The following is a 13483-nucleotide window of genomic DNA, read 5'->3' as shown; positions in this document are numbered from 1 at the left end:
TTCGCATCGCACAGACATCGCATGTGATTTTAAGAGCAGTGCGCTCCAAAACGCATGCGATGTCTGTTTGAGGCTTGGTTCACATTAATGCGATGGCAGATAGGGCATTGTCCCTGTGTGCATCTCAAAGTTTTTCAATTTCAGCTGGAATTCTGTCAACTGTATAGCATATTACATTTTCTTCTGTCCATATGAGAGCCTTAGGAGTTGATTTACTAAAACTGAAGATTGCAAAATCTGGTGAATCTCTGCATGGCAACCAGTAAACGTCAAACTTAAGCTTTGACAAAAAAAAAAACCTGGAAGCTGATTGGTTTCTATGCACAGTTGCACCAGATTTTGGACTCTCCAGTTTTAGTAAATCAACCATGTGTAGCTAAAATTACAAAATCAGCACAAGGGACATAATTTACAGGTCAGTCAGTAGGATGTGTCCCTTGTGCTGATTCCTCTTTTTTTATTTAACATTCACCTCCACTCCTAACAATATCTGGCTGACCTCCTCGAAATGTTCACAGAATATCCTCGCCCAAGATCCCACTTTGTCCCCGGCACATCCCCCGTATGCTTTTAAGGCTGCAGAGAACTAGATACCTTACTTCACATCTGGTGGACCTTCCCCAAGGCCATCTGCTTATGGACCCAGGTGTATGCTATGATTAGAGCTTTACTGAGCATCTCCATGATCTGCAATGTATGGAAGGCCTTACTACACAAACCCATCATGACCCTATCCAGGACCTAGAGGATGTGGGTGAGCTTTGTATGCCTGATGACTCCACGGACACTGGCCAGGGCGTGGTGAAAACCGTTTCCTAATATAGCTGAGATTAAACAATGACTCGTGGGGACCATGGGGCATGAGAAGCTCAGTTCTAGCTTGAATGACACACATGCTATGTTTCTAAAGGTTTGGGAACCATGGCTTGCATATGATGTATGTTGACCTGAACCTAGACTGTTCCCTACTCTCGACGCAATGTGTTGTCTGCAGCCTTATATGGGGTTGTTTGTGTGTACCCTGCAGGGTTTTCCTTTTCCTTCCCCCCCCCCCCCCCCATCCCCTCCATCCCCTCCCTTTTTACTGCTCCATTTCTTTCATCCCTCTTGGGTGTCTTTTGCCCCCTTGCCTGTTAAATAATGATGGGCACTTAAGCCGTTTTCCCTCCTTGGTATGCAAGTTGCTGCTTCACTCTCTGGGGAAAGAGAGGTTCACCCAATGGAACCTGGAGCCTTTTCGTAGGTCCAGGGTGGGTAGGAGACGGCGAGACCCCAACCAAGCTACGGCGGTTTGTGGGTCTGAGGTGGTTATGGTGTCTGGTGGAGTGCTTGGAGCTCTCGGGAAGCACTAGGAGCATCCGTCAACTGAGGTACCCAGTCGGGTGCCGGTTGATCCGTTACACCAGCTGTGATGGTACTCTTCCTTCCTGATAGGCTTTTAATTCTCTCGGCCTATGTGCGGACCTTGCACTTCCTCACTTGTATACATAATTGTTTGCATTGTTATTTTGTGCTGTATATGCTTATTGAAAACTTTATAAAAACAACTTTGTAAAAGAAAATCACCTACACTCCTGCCCTCCCACCCCCACCACTATATTCTTCCAGTGCACCATTTGAAGAAGCCATAATAAAGCTTCTGTAAATGAAAAAGGATCTAAGAATGCAGGATGTGCACATGATTGATAGGTCCGCCCCCCTCCATTCACAGATCCATTTTTATTCGTGGAAGCTGTAGTATGGCTTCCTGCCTAGCTGTAGTGAAGCTAGACAAAGAGTGGGCAGAGTCAGACTCTGAAAGATTATTGGGACTGTGGTGCAGGGGGAATGGGGCAGGGAATTTCAACTAAAAGAAGAATCAGCACAAGGGACATATCCTATTGACTGTAACCTATGTCCCCTTTCCTTATTTTTCTGTTTTTAATATTTGCTACGCTTAAGCCATACTAGCATTTCCTTCAGTAAACGAAAAAAAAAAAAACTGAAGAGCTCAGCAGGAGCCGTTGTACTAACTATCCAGTGTTAGTAGAGCGATCTCCCCCACTGAGCTATTGTGTTCTGATGGTTTGGGGGGGGTTCAAACATATACCAGTCAACGCTTTCAGCCATTGGCGGAAGGCGCTGATTAGATGCCGATCAGCAGACTTTTTTCAGCCATGCCCCTTCGACAGTAGCCTGACCTGCTGTCGTACCTACAGGCTGAATGTCGGCCAGTTTATTAGAAACCGCGCAATATTCAGCTCGTGTGTACGGGGCTTAACCGGTTGCCGACGGCCGCAAGTACATATACTGCCGCGGTCAGCCCCGGCCAGGCAAAGTGACGTACCGGTACGTCACTAGCCTGGGAGCCAATAGCGGGCGAGCGCGCGCCGCCGGAGGCGCGCTCCCGCCTCGGCTCGTTCACGAACACCCGATGTCCGCCGGTCACTCGCGATCGTCCGCTGTGAAGGGAGAAAGGCAGGCGGCTAATGTAAACAAAGCCGCCTGTCATTCTTCCCTGTGTAAAAGCACTGATCTAACGGTCCTGCTATGTAGGACCGTTGATCTGTGCTGTTACACACACAGCCACATCCCTGCACAGTTAGAAGCATGCCCCTAGGGACACACTTAACCTCTCCCTCTCCAATAAAGTTAACCCCTTCCCTGCCAGTGTCATTTTTATAGCACTGATTACTGTAGTAATGTCACTGGTACCCCCAAAAGTGTAAAAAATGTCAGTCCAGGGTCCGATCTGTCCGCCACAATGTCGCAGTCCAGCAAAAAAAATCGCAGATCGCCGCCAATACTCGTTAAAAAAAAATGACAAAAATCTTTCCCTTAGTTAGTAAACGCAATAACTTTTGCGCAAACCAATCAAAATACGCTTATTGTGATTTTTTTTTTTTACCAAACATAGGTAGCAGAAAACAAATTGGCCAAAAATTTAAAAAAATTTAGATTTTTACATTTTAGGGGGGGGGGGGGGGGGATTTCATATAAAAAAAAAATGTGAAAAATATTGTTGTTTTTGCAAAATTGTCACTTTTTTTTTTTTTATAGCGCATGATCAAAAAATTGCACAGTGATCAAATACCACCAAAAGAAAGCTCTATTTGTTTAGGTACAGCGTTGCACGACCGCGCAATTGTCCATTAAAGTCACGCAGTGCCGAATCGCAAAATATCCCCTGGTCAGGAAGGGGGTAAAATCTTCCTGGGCTTAAGTGGTTAAAGCTTTAAAGTGTATGAAGACCCCTACAATGAACTTCCCATCTTTGCTACCTTTGTATTATATATTATGTATACAATATTGAAAGTGAGTTTAAAGCGATTGTAAAGGAAAAAGTCTTATAACAAAAATAAAAATGTCATACTTGCCTGCTCAGTGTAATGGTTTTGCATAGAGCAGCCCCCATCCTCCTCTTCTAGGGTCCCCCGCTTGCATTCTGGGCCCCTCCACCTTACTGAGTTTCCCCATACCAAGCTGCTTGTCGTAGGAGCACTGGGGCGTGCTGGCCCCAGAGCCAGCTCTCTGTGTCCATAAAACGCAGAGGGCAGGCCTCAGCCCCCAGCTCCTGCCCCACTGGCTGTGATTGCCATTGCCAAAAGGGGGAGCCGATGGCTGCTGCATCTCAGCCAATCAGGAGGGAGAGCCTCAGGTCTGGTGCACATCGCTGGATGGAGATCGGGGTTATTTAAGTATTGGAAGGGGCTGAGAGGGGAGCTGCACACTGAACGTTTTTATTTTTTTTTTTTCCTTTACCTTAATGCATAGAATACGTGAAGATCTAAAACCTTCAGCCTTTACAACCACTTTAAAAATAGCTGTAGACCTTGCTAGAAGAACTCCCTTTTACTCTTTGACTGTGCTGTTACATTGGGGGAATTAATAAAGCTCTCTGTGGCAGTATAATAAAAGCTCCTGCTTTCTATAGAAAGGCCATATCAAACAGAGCAGATCACGCCTAAATAACAAATAAGCTTGCACCCCACTTTAATTAGGAGAAGGATATGCTCCCTTCTCTCAGTTTAGAAGAGTGGCCCAGGCTTTATGCCTACACTGCTCTCTAAGTTCCCCCATTTGTTCTTTGCTCTCTATGTGGTCTTCAAAACACCCCTCTCCATCCATGTTAGGGAGAGGGGAGGTGTTCTGGAGTCTAATCAAAGGGTAACAACTGTGCTGCTTCATAGAATACAGTATGGTAAGTGTTGTCACACTGGGGCAGTGTGTTACTGGTGGGATCACAGGTGACACCTGCTGCCAACTAAAACCGCCTGATCAGTCCCTGTGTTGTAATCATAAACACTGCTTCCCCCAGCATCTCTTTAGCCATATAGCACATATTGCATCTACTTATCTACTTAACCAAAGATAATTTGTCTATGAACAATGCTTGGAAAGCAATAATCCATTCAACAGGCTGCCTGTACTTAGACCTCAAGCTGGGAAAGGCAGGGAGCTAGTTACAGGAAATGGGGGGGGGGGGGGTGCTGGCTACATGCTGAATACCTTACAATGGTTGCAAGGAAGATTTATTTTTTTTGTTATACAAATTATGACTGGCTTTGGAATGGAACGAAAGGGTAATTTTGTAAGGGCAATGCATTGCAAAAAAGACTTGGGTAGCAATAATTTACTTTTTTACATTTTTTTTTTTTTTTTTTTTTTTTTTAACAAAGCTAGCATTCATTTTAAACATTTCCCTGCTCAGGGCCCTGCAGAGCGGCTCATTAGGTGGGGACGCGGCTTTGCCTGTAACAGAATATTTAGGCTATTCTACTTTCTTGTTCCTCCCTTGATATTTCTTCACTCTCGGCTTGTGTCACTGTGACCGCCACTTGGCTGATTTTTATAGATTCGCTTTTTATTCTCGAGTGTGCGGCGGATTCATTTTGTGCTGTGGCATTAGAGAAATGGCGTGACTCATGCTGCTCGTCCCACCTAAATTGTAGCCCGCTGAGGTTCCATTAGGTTCAATCAGGCAGGAAGCGTGCAGCCTGTTCTTAACCCCTCAAATGCTGACCAAAGAGCAGGTGGCAGGAGATGTCAAATTTCTTTCATACTCCTATATTCATATCCTGATGCTACTAGATTAATACAATCTAAATTAAGCCATTTTTGAGTTATCATTATTATTATTATTATTATTAATAATTTAAATAGATTTATGTGTGAGGGTGTTTTTATTTTATCATGCGCTAATGAAAATGGAATATGAAGCCTTGAAAGCATATGGGGGAGCACAGGCTATCTGCTCAGTACTTCAGTCTTGCATCCAAGCATTGTTGCGTTGAAGGCACACCAGTCCTGTGATGGATAATCTGGGAACCCCTTTTCTTTGCCTGTTTTTGTGATTCAATAGAATAAAATCCAGTTCTGTGCTCAAGATCTCTCTCCACAATGAGCCCCTTATTTTATGCTTTTTCGTACTTCTCTACTTACTGTTTTCCCGAGTCTTCAGACCAACCAGAGCTCATGCGGGGTCTCCACACCTCTTTAGAGTTGGCTGTAAGGGTCTTGTAAAGACCCCCCTTAATCATGGCCTTACTTTGTGCTTTACTGTGACTTAACATTGGCGATCCTCAACAATGCTGGGAGAGGCAATAACTTGACATCAGTACCACTCTCTGCATTATTCTATATGAGTGCAGGCCATGGAGGTGACGCCGACCTCAGGGGGCCCACAAGGCACTTAAATCACAGTATGTCCTCAGACTTATGGAGTACAATTAATGACACCATACAAAACTAACTTTCCCAAATAACTATAGACCTGTTAGTTTAACTTCTATAGTTGGGATACTGGAAAGTATAAAAAAAGACCTCATAGATGAGTTCTTGCTGGAGAAAAATATTTTAGGCAGCAGACCGCACGGATTCATGAAAGACGGGAGTTGCCAGACAAATCTGATTTTTTTTTTTTTTTTTTTTTTTTATGAGGTAAGTAAAACCTTTGAAAGAGGGGTGGCTGTGGACGTAGTATATTTATATTTTCAAAAGCGTTTGACACCGTTCCCCACTCACAGCTAATGTGTAAGGTAAAGTCTAATGGCTTGGAATAATTAGTTTGTAAATGGATAGAAAACTGGCTAAAAGATAGAATTCAGAGAGTAGTGTTTAATTCTTCTTATTCTTAATGGTCTAAGGCAGGGGTGGCAAACTCCATGTATTCGAGGGCCGAATCAGCAATATGATTGCCCTCAAAAAGGCCGGTTGTATCTGTAAGACTAGATGTTCAGAGCATCACCTACCCTAACATAAGATGTCAGGAGCCTCCCCACCATCAGAAGGTGAATCCCCTATACTCTCCCTTACATTACAGTGCACCACCCTTACCTTGTGCTGCTGCTGGGAAAAAGCTGGAGGCATTGCTGGAAAACAGAAAACACAGGGTCAGAAGGAGGTCTGGAGCTCTCCTGCAGCTGTAGGAGAGGTGCGAGGGCCACATGAAATGGCCTAGAGGGCCGGATTCGGCCCGCGGGCCTTGTGTTTGACACGTGGTCTAAGGTTATCAGTGATGTACCCCAAGGATGGAACTCTTACTTTTTAATATCTTTATAAATGATATAGATTCTGGGATTAAAAGTACCATTTCAGTCTTTGCAGATAACGCCAAGCTTTGCAGTGGAATAACTTCCTTACAGGATGTCTCCAACTTGCAAGCTGACCTCAATGCACTGTTTAATTGGGCAGCTATGTGGCAAATAAGGTTTAATGTTGATAAATGTAAAGTTATGCACTTTGTGGCTAAGAACATGCATGCATCATACATACTAAGGGCAGTACAACTGGGGGAATCAATGGTGGAGAAGTACCTGGATGTTCTGGTAGATCGTAATCCTAATGGGGACTCGCATTCTAATTACGAATTGGATCCCTTGCTTAGCTTCTTTGCCCCCACTTATCTCATGTCTCTTGAAATGGAGATTAAGGGGGGATATGATCAACATGTACAAATACATAAGGGGTCCATATAGTGAACCTGGTGTTGAGTTATTCACTTTAAGGTCATCACAGAGGACAAGTGGGGCACTCTGGAGGAAAGGAGATTTAATCTTCAAATATGGAAAGGCTTCTTCATAGTAAGAGTTGTAAAAATGTGAAATAGTCCCCCCTGAAGAGTTGGCTCTGGCCAGCTCAGTATATTGCTTTAAAAAAAGGCCTGGATTCTTTCCTAAATGTACATAACATAACTGGATACTAACATTTATAGGTAAAGTTGATCCAGAGATCATCTGATTGCCTCTTGGGGGATCAGGAAGGAATAATTTTTTCCCCCTGTTGGGAGTAAATTGGATTATGCTTTGCTGGGTTTTTTTGATCATCTGTGGGTATGGGATTGTGTATATGGTATTGTAAAAAAAAATGTTTGTTTTGTTTTCCCCTTTTTATTGGTTGAACTAGATGGACTTAGGCCCCGTTCACATACAAGCGACGCTACTTCCCAGGGCGACCTCATAACATTGAAGTCTATGGCGGTCGCTCCGGGTCGCCCCAAAAGAAGCTCCGGACCCTTTTTCTAAGTCGGAGCGACTTGTGTCGCTCCTATTAGAACGGGTCCGCAGCTTCCCTATGGAAGGCGACCTGTGAGGCGACCAGGTCGCCTCACAGGTCGCCTTAGTGTGAACGGGGACTAAGTCTTTTTTTCAACCAGACTAACTATGCAATTATGTAAAAGTGCCATTTGCGACCATGTGTTGCAGTAATGCTTATTTTATAATTACAAAATCATGCTGGGATTATTAAATGCTTAAAAAATTTAACTAAATTAGTGCATCGGTGTGAAAAACATAATCAAATGTGCCAACTAGCAATAAATCAAACTACGCATATAGAAAGTCTATGCACTAGTGAATAAGTCCTTGAAAGAATGCAGCAATTTCCATGTCTTTAAAGCGGAGTTCAGGCCTCGAAAACAACTTTGCACCAGAAGCTGTGCAGGGATGCCGCGCATGCATCGGAAGTGATGAGTAGGGCCGGTACAGGGCATTCTTGGACTCCGACGTCACCGGCTTCAGCTGCCCACACCTGAGATGGCAGCGCTGGACAAGACATTTTCAAGGTAAGTATTTTTTTCTAAAAGGTAAGTGAAACAGGGAGCAGTTCAGAGGCTATTTTTAGCTAAAAAATATTTTTCAGGGTGGAACTCTGCTTTAAACTGTCTTAATATGTGAAACACCCAGTGCTAGTTCCAAATACACCACATGTATTCACTTACCAGAGAACATGTGACTCTCAGTATATGGGAAGCCAAAAGCGCTTGTACACTTATGCCTCATAGTCAGTGGTATATAAAGTTCTGATGCTTTCCCCAGCTCCTATGCCCCTCCCAAGACCAATACTCTGGGAAGGTAGAAAAAAGAGCACAAAGCTTGCATAGTGTAAAATCCTCAATGCAGCATTTATTGTAATGGTTAAAACACTTACAAACTAGTATGGCGAGATCAGTATCCAACAAACTACAATATCCAGAAATCCTATTGCGTTTGCCTAGTGACGTCAAAACTTCCGGCTCCACCGTACGCATTTTGTCACAAATGAGGTTATCGGGGGCAATCATTTTACGGCATATTAGACGTAGATCTGAATTGACCATAATTGTGTTTTGTTTTGATTTTACACCGAATGTAATCGCCTTCATTAAAAATCTCAGCACACTTTTTGTTACATAGTTACATAGTTTGCAAGGTTGAAAAAAGACATCAGTCCAACCTATGTGTGTGTGTGTTTGCTGTTAACCGTACATTGTATACCCCTGTATGTTGTGGTCTTTAAGGTGCCAATCTAATCGTTTTTTGAAACTATCAATGCTCCCTGCTAATACGACTGTTTGTGGAAGCGAATTCCACATCCTTACCGCTCTTACAGTGAAGAACCCCCTACGTATTTTAAGGTTAAACCGTTTTTCCTCTAGTTTTAGTGAGTGGCCACGTGTCTTATTGTATTCCCTTTCTCTAAAAAGTTTGTTCCTTATGCTAGGGTCGCCAGTACAGTATTTGTACATTGATATCATATCCCCCCTCAAGTGTCTCTTCTCCAGATAGGTTCCCCATCCGGTGGGGACTGTGCGGAAGCTGGGAACAGCGTGGCAAGGGCCTATACACAAGCATAGGAGATATGATCCCTATATTAAGCTCTCGCCCTTTCCAAGTCTGATAATAGACATGGAGTGATTACCCTCACTACTATGTCACTATATAAGTGTCTATCTCTGAGCTTCCCAAAACGCACAGTCCTCCTCGTTAAAGAATTTCTTATGAAAATTGAGATATGTGCCTGATTACTATATGTACAGACAAAAGAAATGATATGCTCCAGACGAAGCTTTTCTCCTAAGAAAGCGAAACATGTTGAGCAAAGGTCATATATTATATGGTGAAAGTTAATTTATACTCTGTTGACCCCGCTGACCGGCACCTTATTGTTCGGGTGTCCGCCGGCGGTCTTCTTCTGACATCGAGTAAACGGTTTCGAGAATTATATGACTACTAATGGTCTTGTACTTTGAATTGTATGTAAGTTACTGCCTCAAATTTTATGTACTGAGATACTTTACAGTACAGACCATTTATTGGTCTCACTGTGTCCTCAATACACAATTATTTGCCTGTATTTTTCTATGATTTTAAACCACTTTTGTTGAATAAAATAATAATTTTTTTTAAAAAACTCTTGTGCCCGAAATCCTTGTTTCCCAATCCTTCCAATCATATTAGTTAATTGAGGATAGGGGCACACCCTAATTGGATACCTCATGGCCCAGATGGCTGCTGTCTGTGGACACATGACCTATAAAATAATTCTTCTCCAGAGAGAATAAGTTCAGTGCTTGTAGTCTTTCCTCATAGCCGATGTCCTCCATTCCCCTAATTATTTTTGTTGCCCTTCTCTGGACTCTCTCCAGTTCCAGCACATCCTTCCTGAGGCCCGGTGCCCAGAACTGGACAGCATACTCCAGAGTTGTTGCTCAGAGTTGATAAAGCAGCCATTTTTAACTAGGATTCCTTCAGAGTTTCGTAGGGTCCTTGACCTGTGACAGACTCGCCTACCAAATTATGGTGCCTGCATAGTTAATAGTAGTATATTAGTAGTTATTGTCTAAGAAAGATACTAGGGCATCTGATTATAGAATCATGGCAGAAGGCCCACACCATTCCTTTTATTGTAGCTGGGAACCCAGCTCTGGGCTCCAGGTCCCACTCCTCCAATGCCCCCCTCTTATCAGGCAATATTTTATCTTTTTCTCTACTTGCCTTTTTTCAAAGTTTTCAGGCCAGTCACATGGCATGCAAAATCCTTTTCGCCTGTTGTCCCAACAGTAGGTGGTCCATGAGAATACAGAGGCGACATTGGCTTGATTACATCAGCACCGTTTTCTGCATCATTTTTTTTAAGGTTGGTATTGATTGATTTTCAAAATTTAACAAAGCACAAATGCCATAACTATATCAATAAACTTGCATTCTATTAGAGTCCTTTGTATCATTATACTGCAAGTGCATGAGGTCCTGCATGTCCTCAGACTTCTGGGGTGAAATTAATGATACTGCAGTGTTATGCACTTTATAGCAACAACTAAATCTGTCCATAGATAGGTAGGTTTTGTTCTGATTGCATATTGAATGATTTCCTGATTAAAAATCTAAGCAAAATTTAATAGAGGAGCCACTCTCAACTAGGGTTCAGTGAACCCTTGGGAGTTTCTTCAGGGTTTGCTTAGTTTCTTGTGCTGTGATTGACCCCTGGTGCCCGCTTAGTTTGGAGCCAACGTCACTTGGCAGAGCCAGCGGCATGACACCAAGGATCTGTAATGGTGTCATTTGGCCCACAACTGCAAGAGGGGCATTCCTCCTACTGTGCACCAATGTAAGGCGCGTTTTTCCACTGACCCCCAAAAAATTGGTTTAAGAAAGGGTTCCCCAAGACTTGAAAATTCAAGGGTTCCTCTTGGTAAAAAGGCTGTGATAGAGCATGCATGGGGGGGGGGGGAAGGGATCTGTACCAAATAAGTTACTTTATTGTTGAAGCTAAATGCCGGCTTTTTTATTTATCATCTTATTGCCTAAGAAAGATACTAGGGCATCTGATTATAGAATCATGTACAGGTTGCATATTCTGGTAATTCTTTTGACATTTTTGAAGGGTCATAGTTTGATGATGGATCCAAATCTGACATTTCTCTGGTCTCTAAAGGTCCGGCTCACTGGCAACATTATCGTACGCTGCAGATGCTGGAAGCGATGCAAGATGAAGTAGCCAAATCTCATTGCGAGCTACAGAAACTTGAGCTGGGTAAGTAATGGCCCTTGTTATCAGGCCAGACATTCTGTCCTATCTTGTTGCGCAATCGGTCTCCTCACAAACCTATTACATCGCTATCCATCATCTGGAGGACAAGAGGTCGCCATCTGCTTCATAAATACAGAGTGGTAAAAAGCCAATTTATCTGGAAATGTGAGCTGAAAATTACAGTACAATATGTAACAGGCTGCTCACTTGAAAAAAAAATACTTTCAGATGTTTGAGGGTGACCGAGAAGGGACCACATAAAGCTAATATTTTTTGAAGATGCAATAAGTAAAAAAAGTGAAATGTTCTGTAAAATTGTTACATTTGGTGCGATTTATAGTTCTAAAGACAAGAAAAGCATTCATTTTAGGGTTAATATAGAGTGGTTTTGTACTGTTTTCCTTAAAGTGGAGTTCCACCCTTAGGACACTTTTCCCCATCGGCTTGCTCTGTGTCACCTGAAAAATAAATGGATAATCACAATTTTTTTTTTCTTTACTTACCTTGTTTTCAAAGAAAATATACTCCCCTTACTTCCTCTCTCTGCGGCCGTGGCCCGCGTCGTCACTTCCGCCTTGAATTGATTCCTTGGAGCTGAGCGTCATCGCTCCCAGGAATCAATGCACCGGCCCCGCTCGTCATGTCCAGTGCAGCCGCGTCATTCCGTGCTAAACAGCTTCTGGGCATGCCAAGAAGCTGTGCAGGAATGACGTGCCTGCACCGGACATGACGAGCAGGGCCGGTGCAGGGCATTCTGGGACGAAGAGGACGCGCTGACTTCAGCTGCCCACACCTGAGATGGCAGCGCTGGACAAGACATTTTCAAGGTAAGTATTTCTTCTAAAAGTTAAGTGCGACCTGGGACAGTTCACAGGCTATCCATTGTAGAATGCACCAGCCCTGACTTTCCCGGGGGTATTTTTAGTGAAAAAAAACTTTCCGAGGGTGAACTCCACTTTAACCGGTTGCCGACCGCTGCACGACTATATACTGCGGCGGTCAGCCCCGGCCAGGCAGAGTGACGTATCGGTACGTCACTCGCCTGTCACTGACTTGCGAGCCTATAGCGGGCGGGCGCGCGCCCGCCGAGGCGCGCGCCCGCCGCGGCTCGTTCACAGGCAAGTCAGTGCGTGTGACCGGCGGACTCGATGTCCGCCAGTCACACTGCGATCGCTCCTGTGAAGGGAGAAAGACAGAGCAGCTTGTGTAAACAAGCTGCCTGTCAGTTCTCCCTGTGTAAAAGTAAAGATCTGACCGTTCTACTATGTAGAACGGTTGATCTTTGCTTTTACACCAATAGCAATGTCCCTACACAGTAGAAAGCACGCCCCTAGGACACACTTAACCCCTCCCTGTCCAATAAAGTTAACCCCTTCCCTGCCAGTGTCATTTTTGCAGTAACAGTGCATATGTATAGCACTGATTACTGCAGTAATGTCACTGGTAACCCCAAAAGTGTCAAAAATGTCAGTCAAGGGTCCGATCTGTTCGCCGCAATGTCGCAGTACCGAAAAAAAAATCGCAGATCGCCGCCATTACGCGTTAAAAAAAAAAACACCAAAAATGACAAAAATCTTTCTCTTTGTTAGTAAACGTGATAACTTTTGCGCAAACCAATCAAAATACGCTTTTTGCGATTTTTTTTTACCAAACATAGGTAGCATAAAACAAATTGGCCGAAAAATGTTAAAAAATTTTGATTTTTACTTTTTTTTTTGGGGAATTTCATATAAAAAAATGTGAAAAATATTGTTATTTTTGCAAAATTTACGCTCTTTTTTTGTTTATAGCGCGTGATCAAAAAATCGCACAGGTGATCAAATACCACCAAAAGAAAGCTCTGTTTGTGGGAAAAAAAGGACGTCAAATTCGTTTAGGTACAGCGTCGCACGACCGCGCAATTGTCCGTTAAAGTCACGCAGTAAAAAATCGCAAAAAAACCCCTGGTCCTTTAGCAGCCAAATCCTCCGGGGCTTAAGTGGTTAATATGATCAGAAATGCAAAAAATACCAAAAATATATTTATTTATTTAGACCGCTAAATATGGTGCACAGTCATGTTGGAACTGGAAAGGGCCATCCCCAAACTGTTCCTACAAAGTTGGGAGCATGAAATTGTCTAAAATGTTTTGATATGCTGATGCCTTAAGAGGTTCCCTTCACTGGAACTAAGGGGCTAATCCCAACCCCTGAAAAACAACCCCACACCATAATCC

At 43.4% G+C, this 13483-nt stretch overlaps 2 protein-coding genes across 2 annotated transcripts in view; both read left to right on the top strand.

Annotated features, from left to right (window-relative positions):
- ABCA3 (ATP binding cassette subfamily A member 3) overlaps positions 1–13483 on the top strand; it is an 899850-nt gene that overhangs the window by 277855 nt on the left and 608512 nt on the right. The gene's annotated exons all lie outside the window — the stretch shown is intronic.
- The window catches only part of TEDC2 (tubulin epsilon and delta complex 2), a gene marked incomplete at its 5' end in the record, with an annotated part of 139666 nt that overhangs the window by 65982 nt on the left and 60201 nt on the right, over positions 1–13483 (top strand). Inside the window, one exon of the mRNA XM_082261682.1 lies at positions 11173–11271. Within this exon, the coding sequence (XP_082117808.1) occupies positions 11173–11271 (99 nt within the window). The remainder of the gene's footprint in view (positions 1–11172; positions 11272–13483) is intronic.

This window comes from Pelophylax lessonae (genome assembly GCF_965119305.1).
Source record: "Pelophylax lessonae genome assembly, chromosome: 6".
Lineage (NCBI taxonomy): Eukaryota > Metazoa > Chordata > Amphibia > Anura > Ranidae > Pelophylax > Pelophylax lessonae.
Note: the sequence above shows the minus strand (reverse complement) of the source record. Positions and strands in the feature narration are given on the sequence as shown.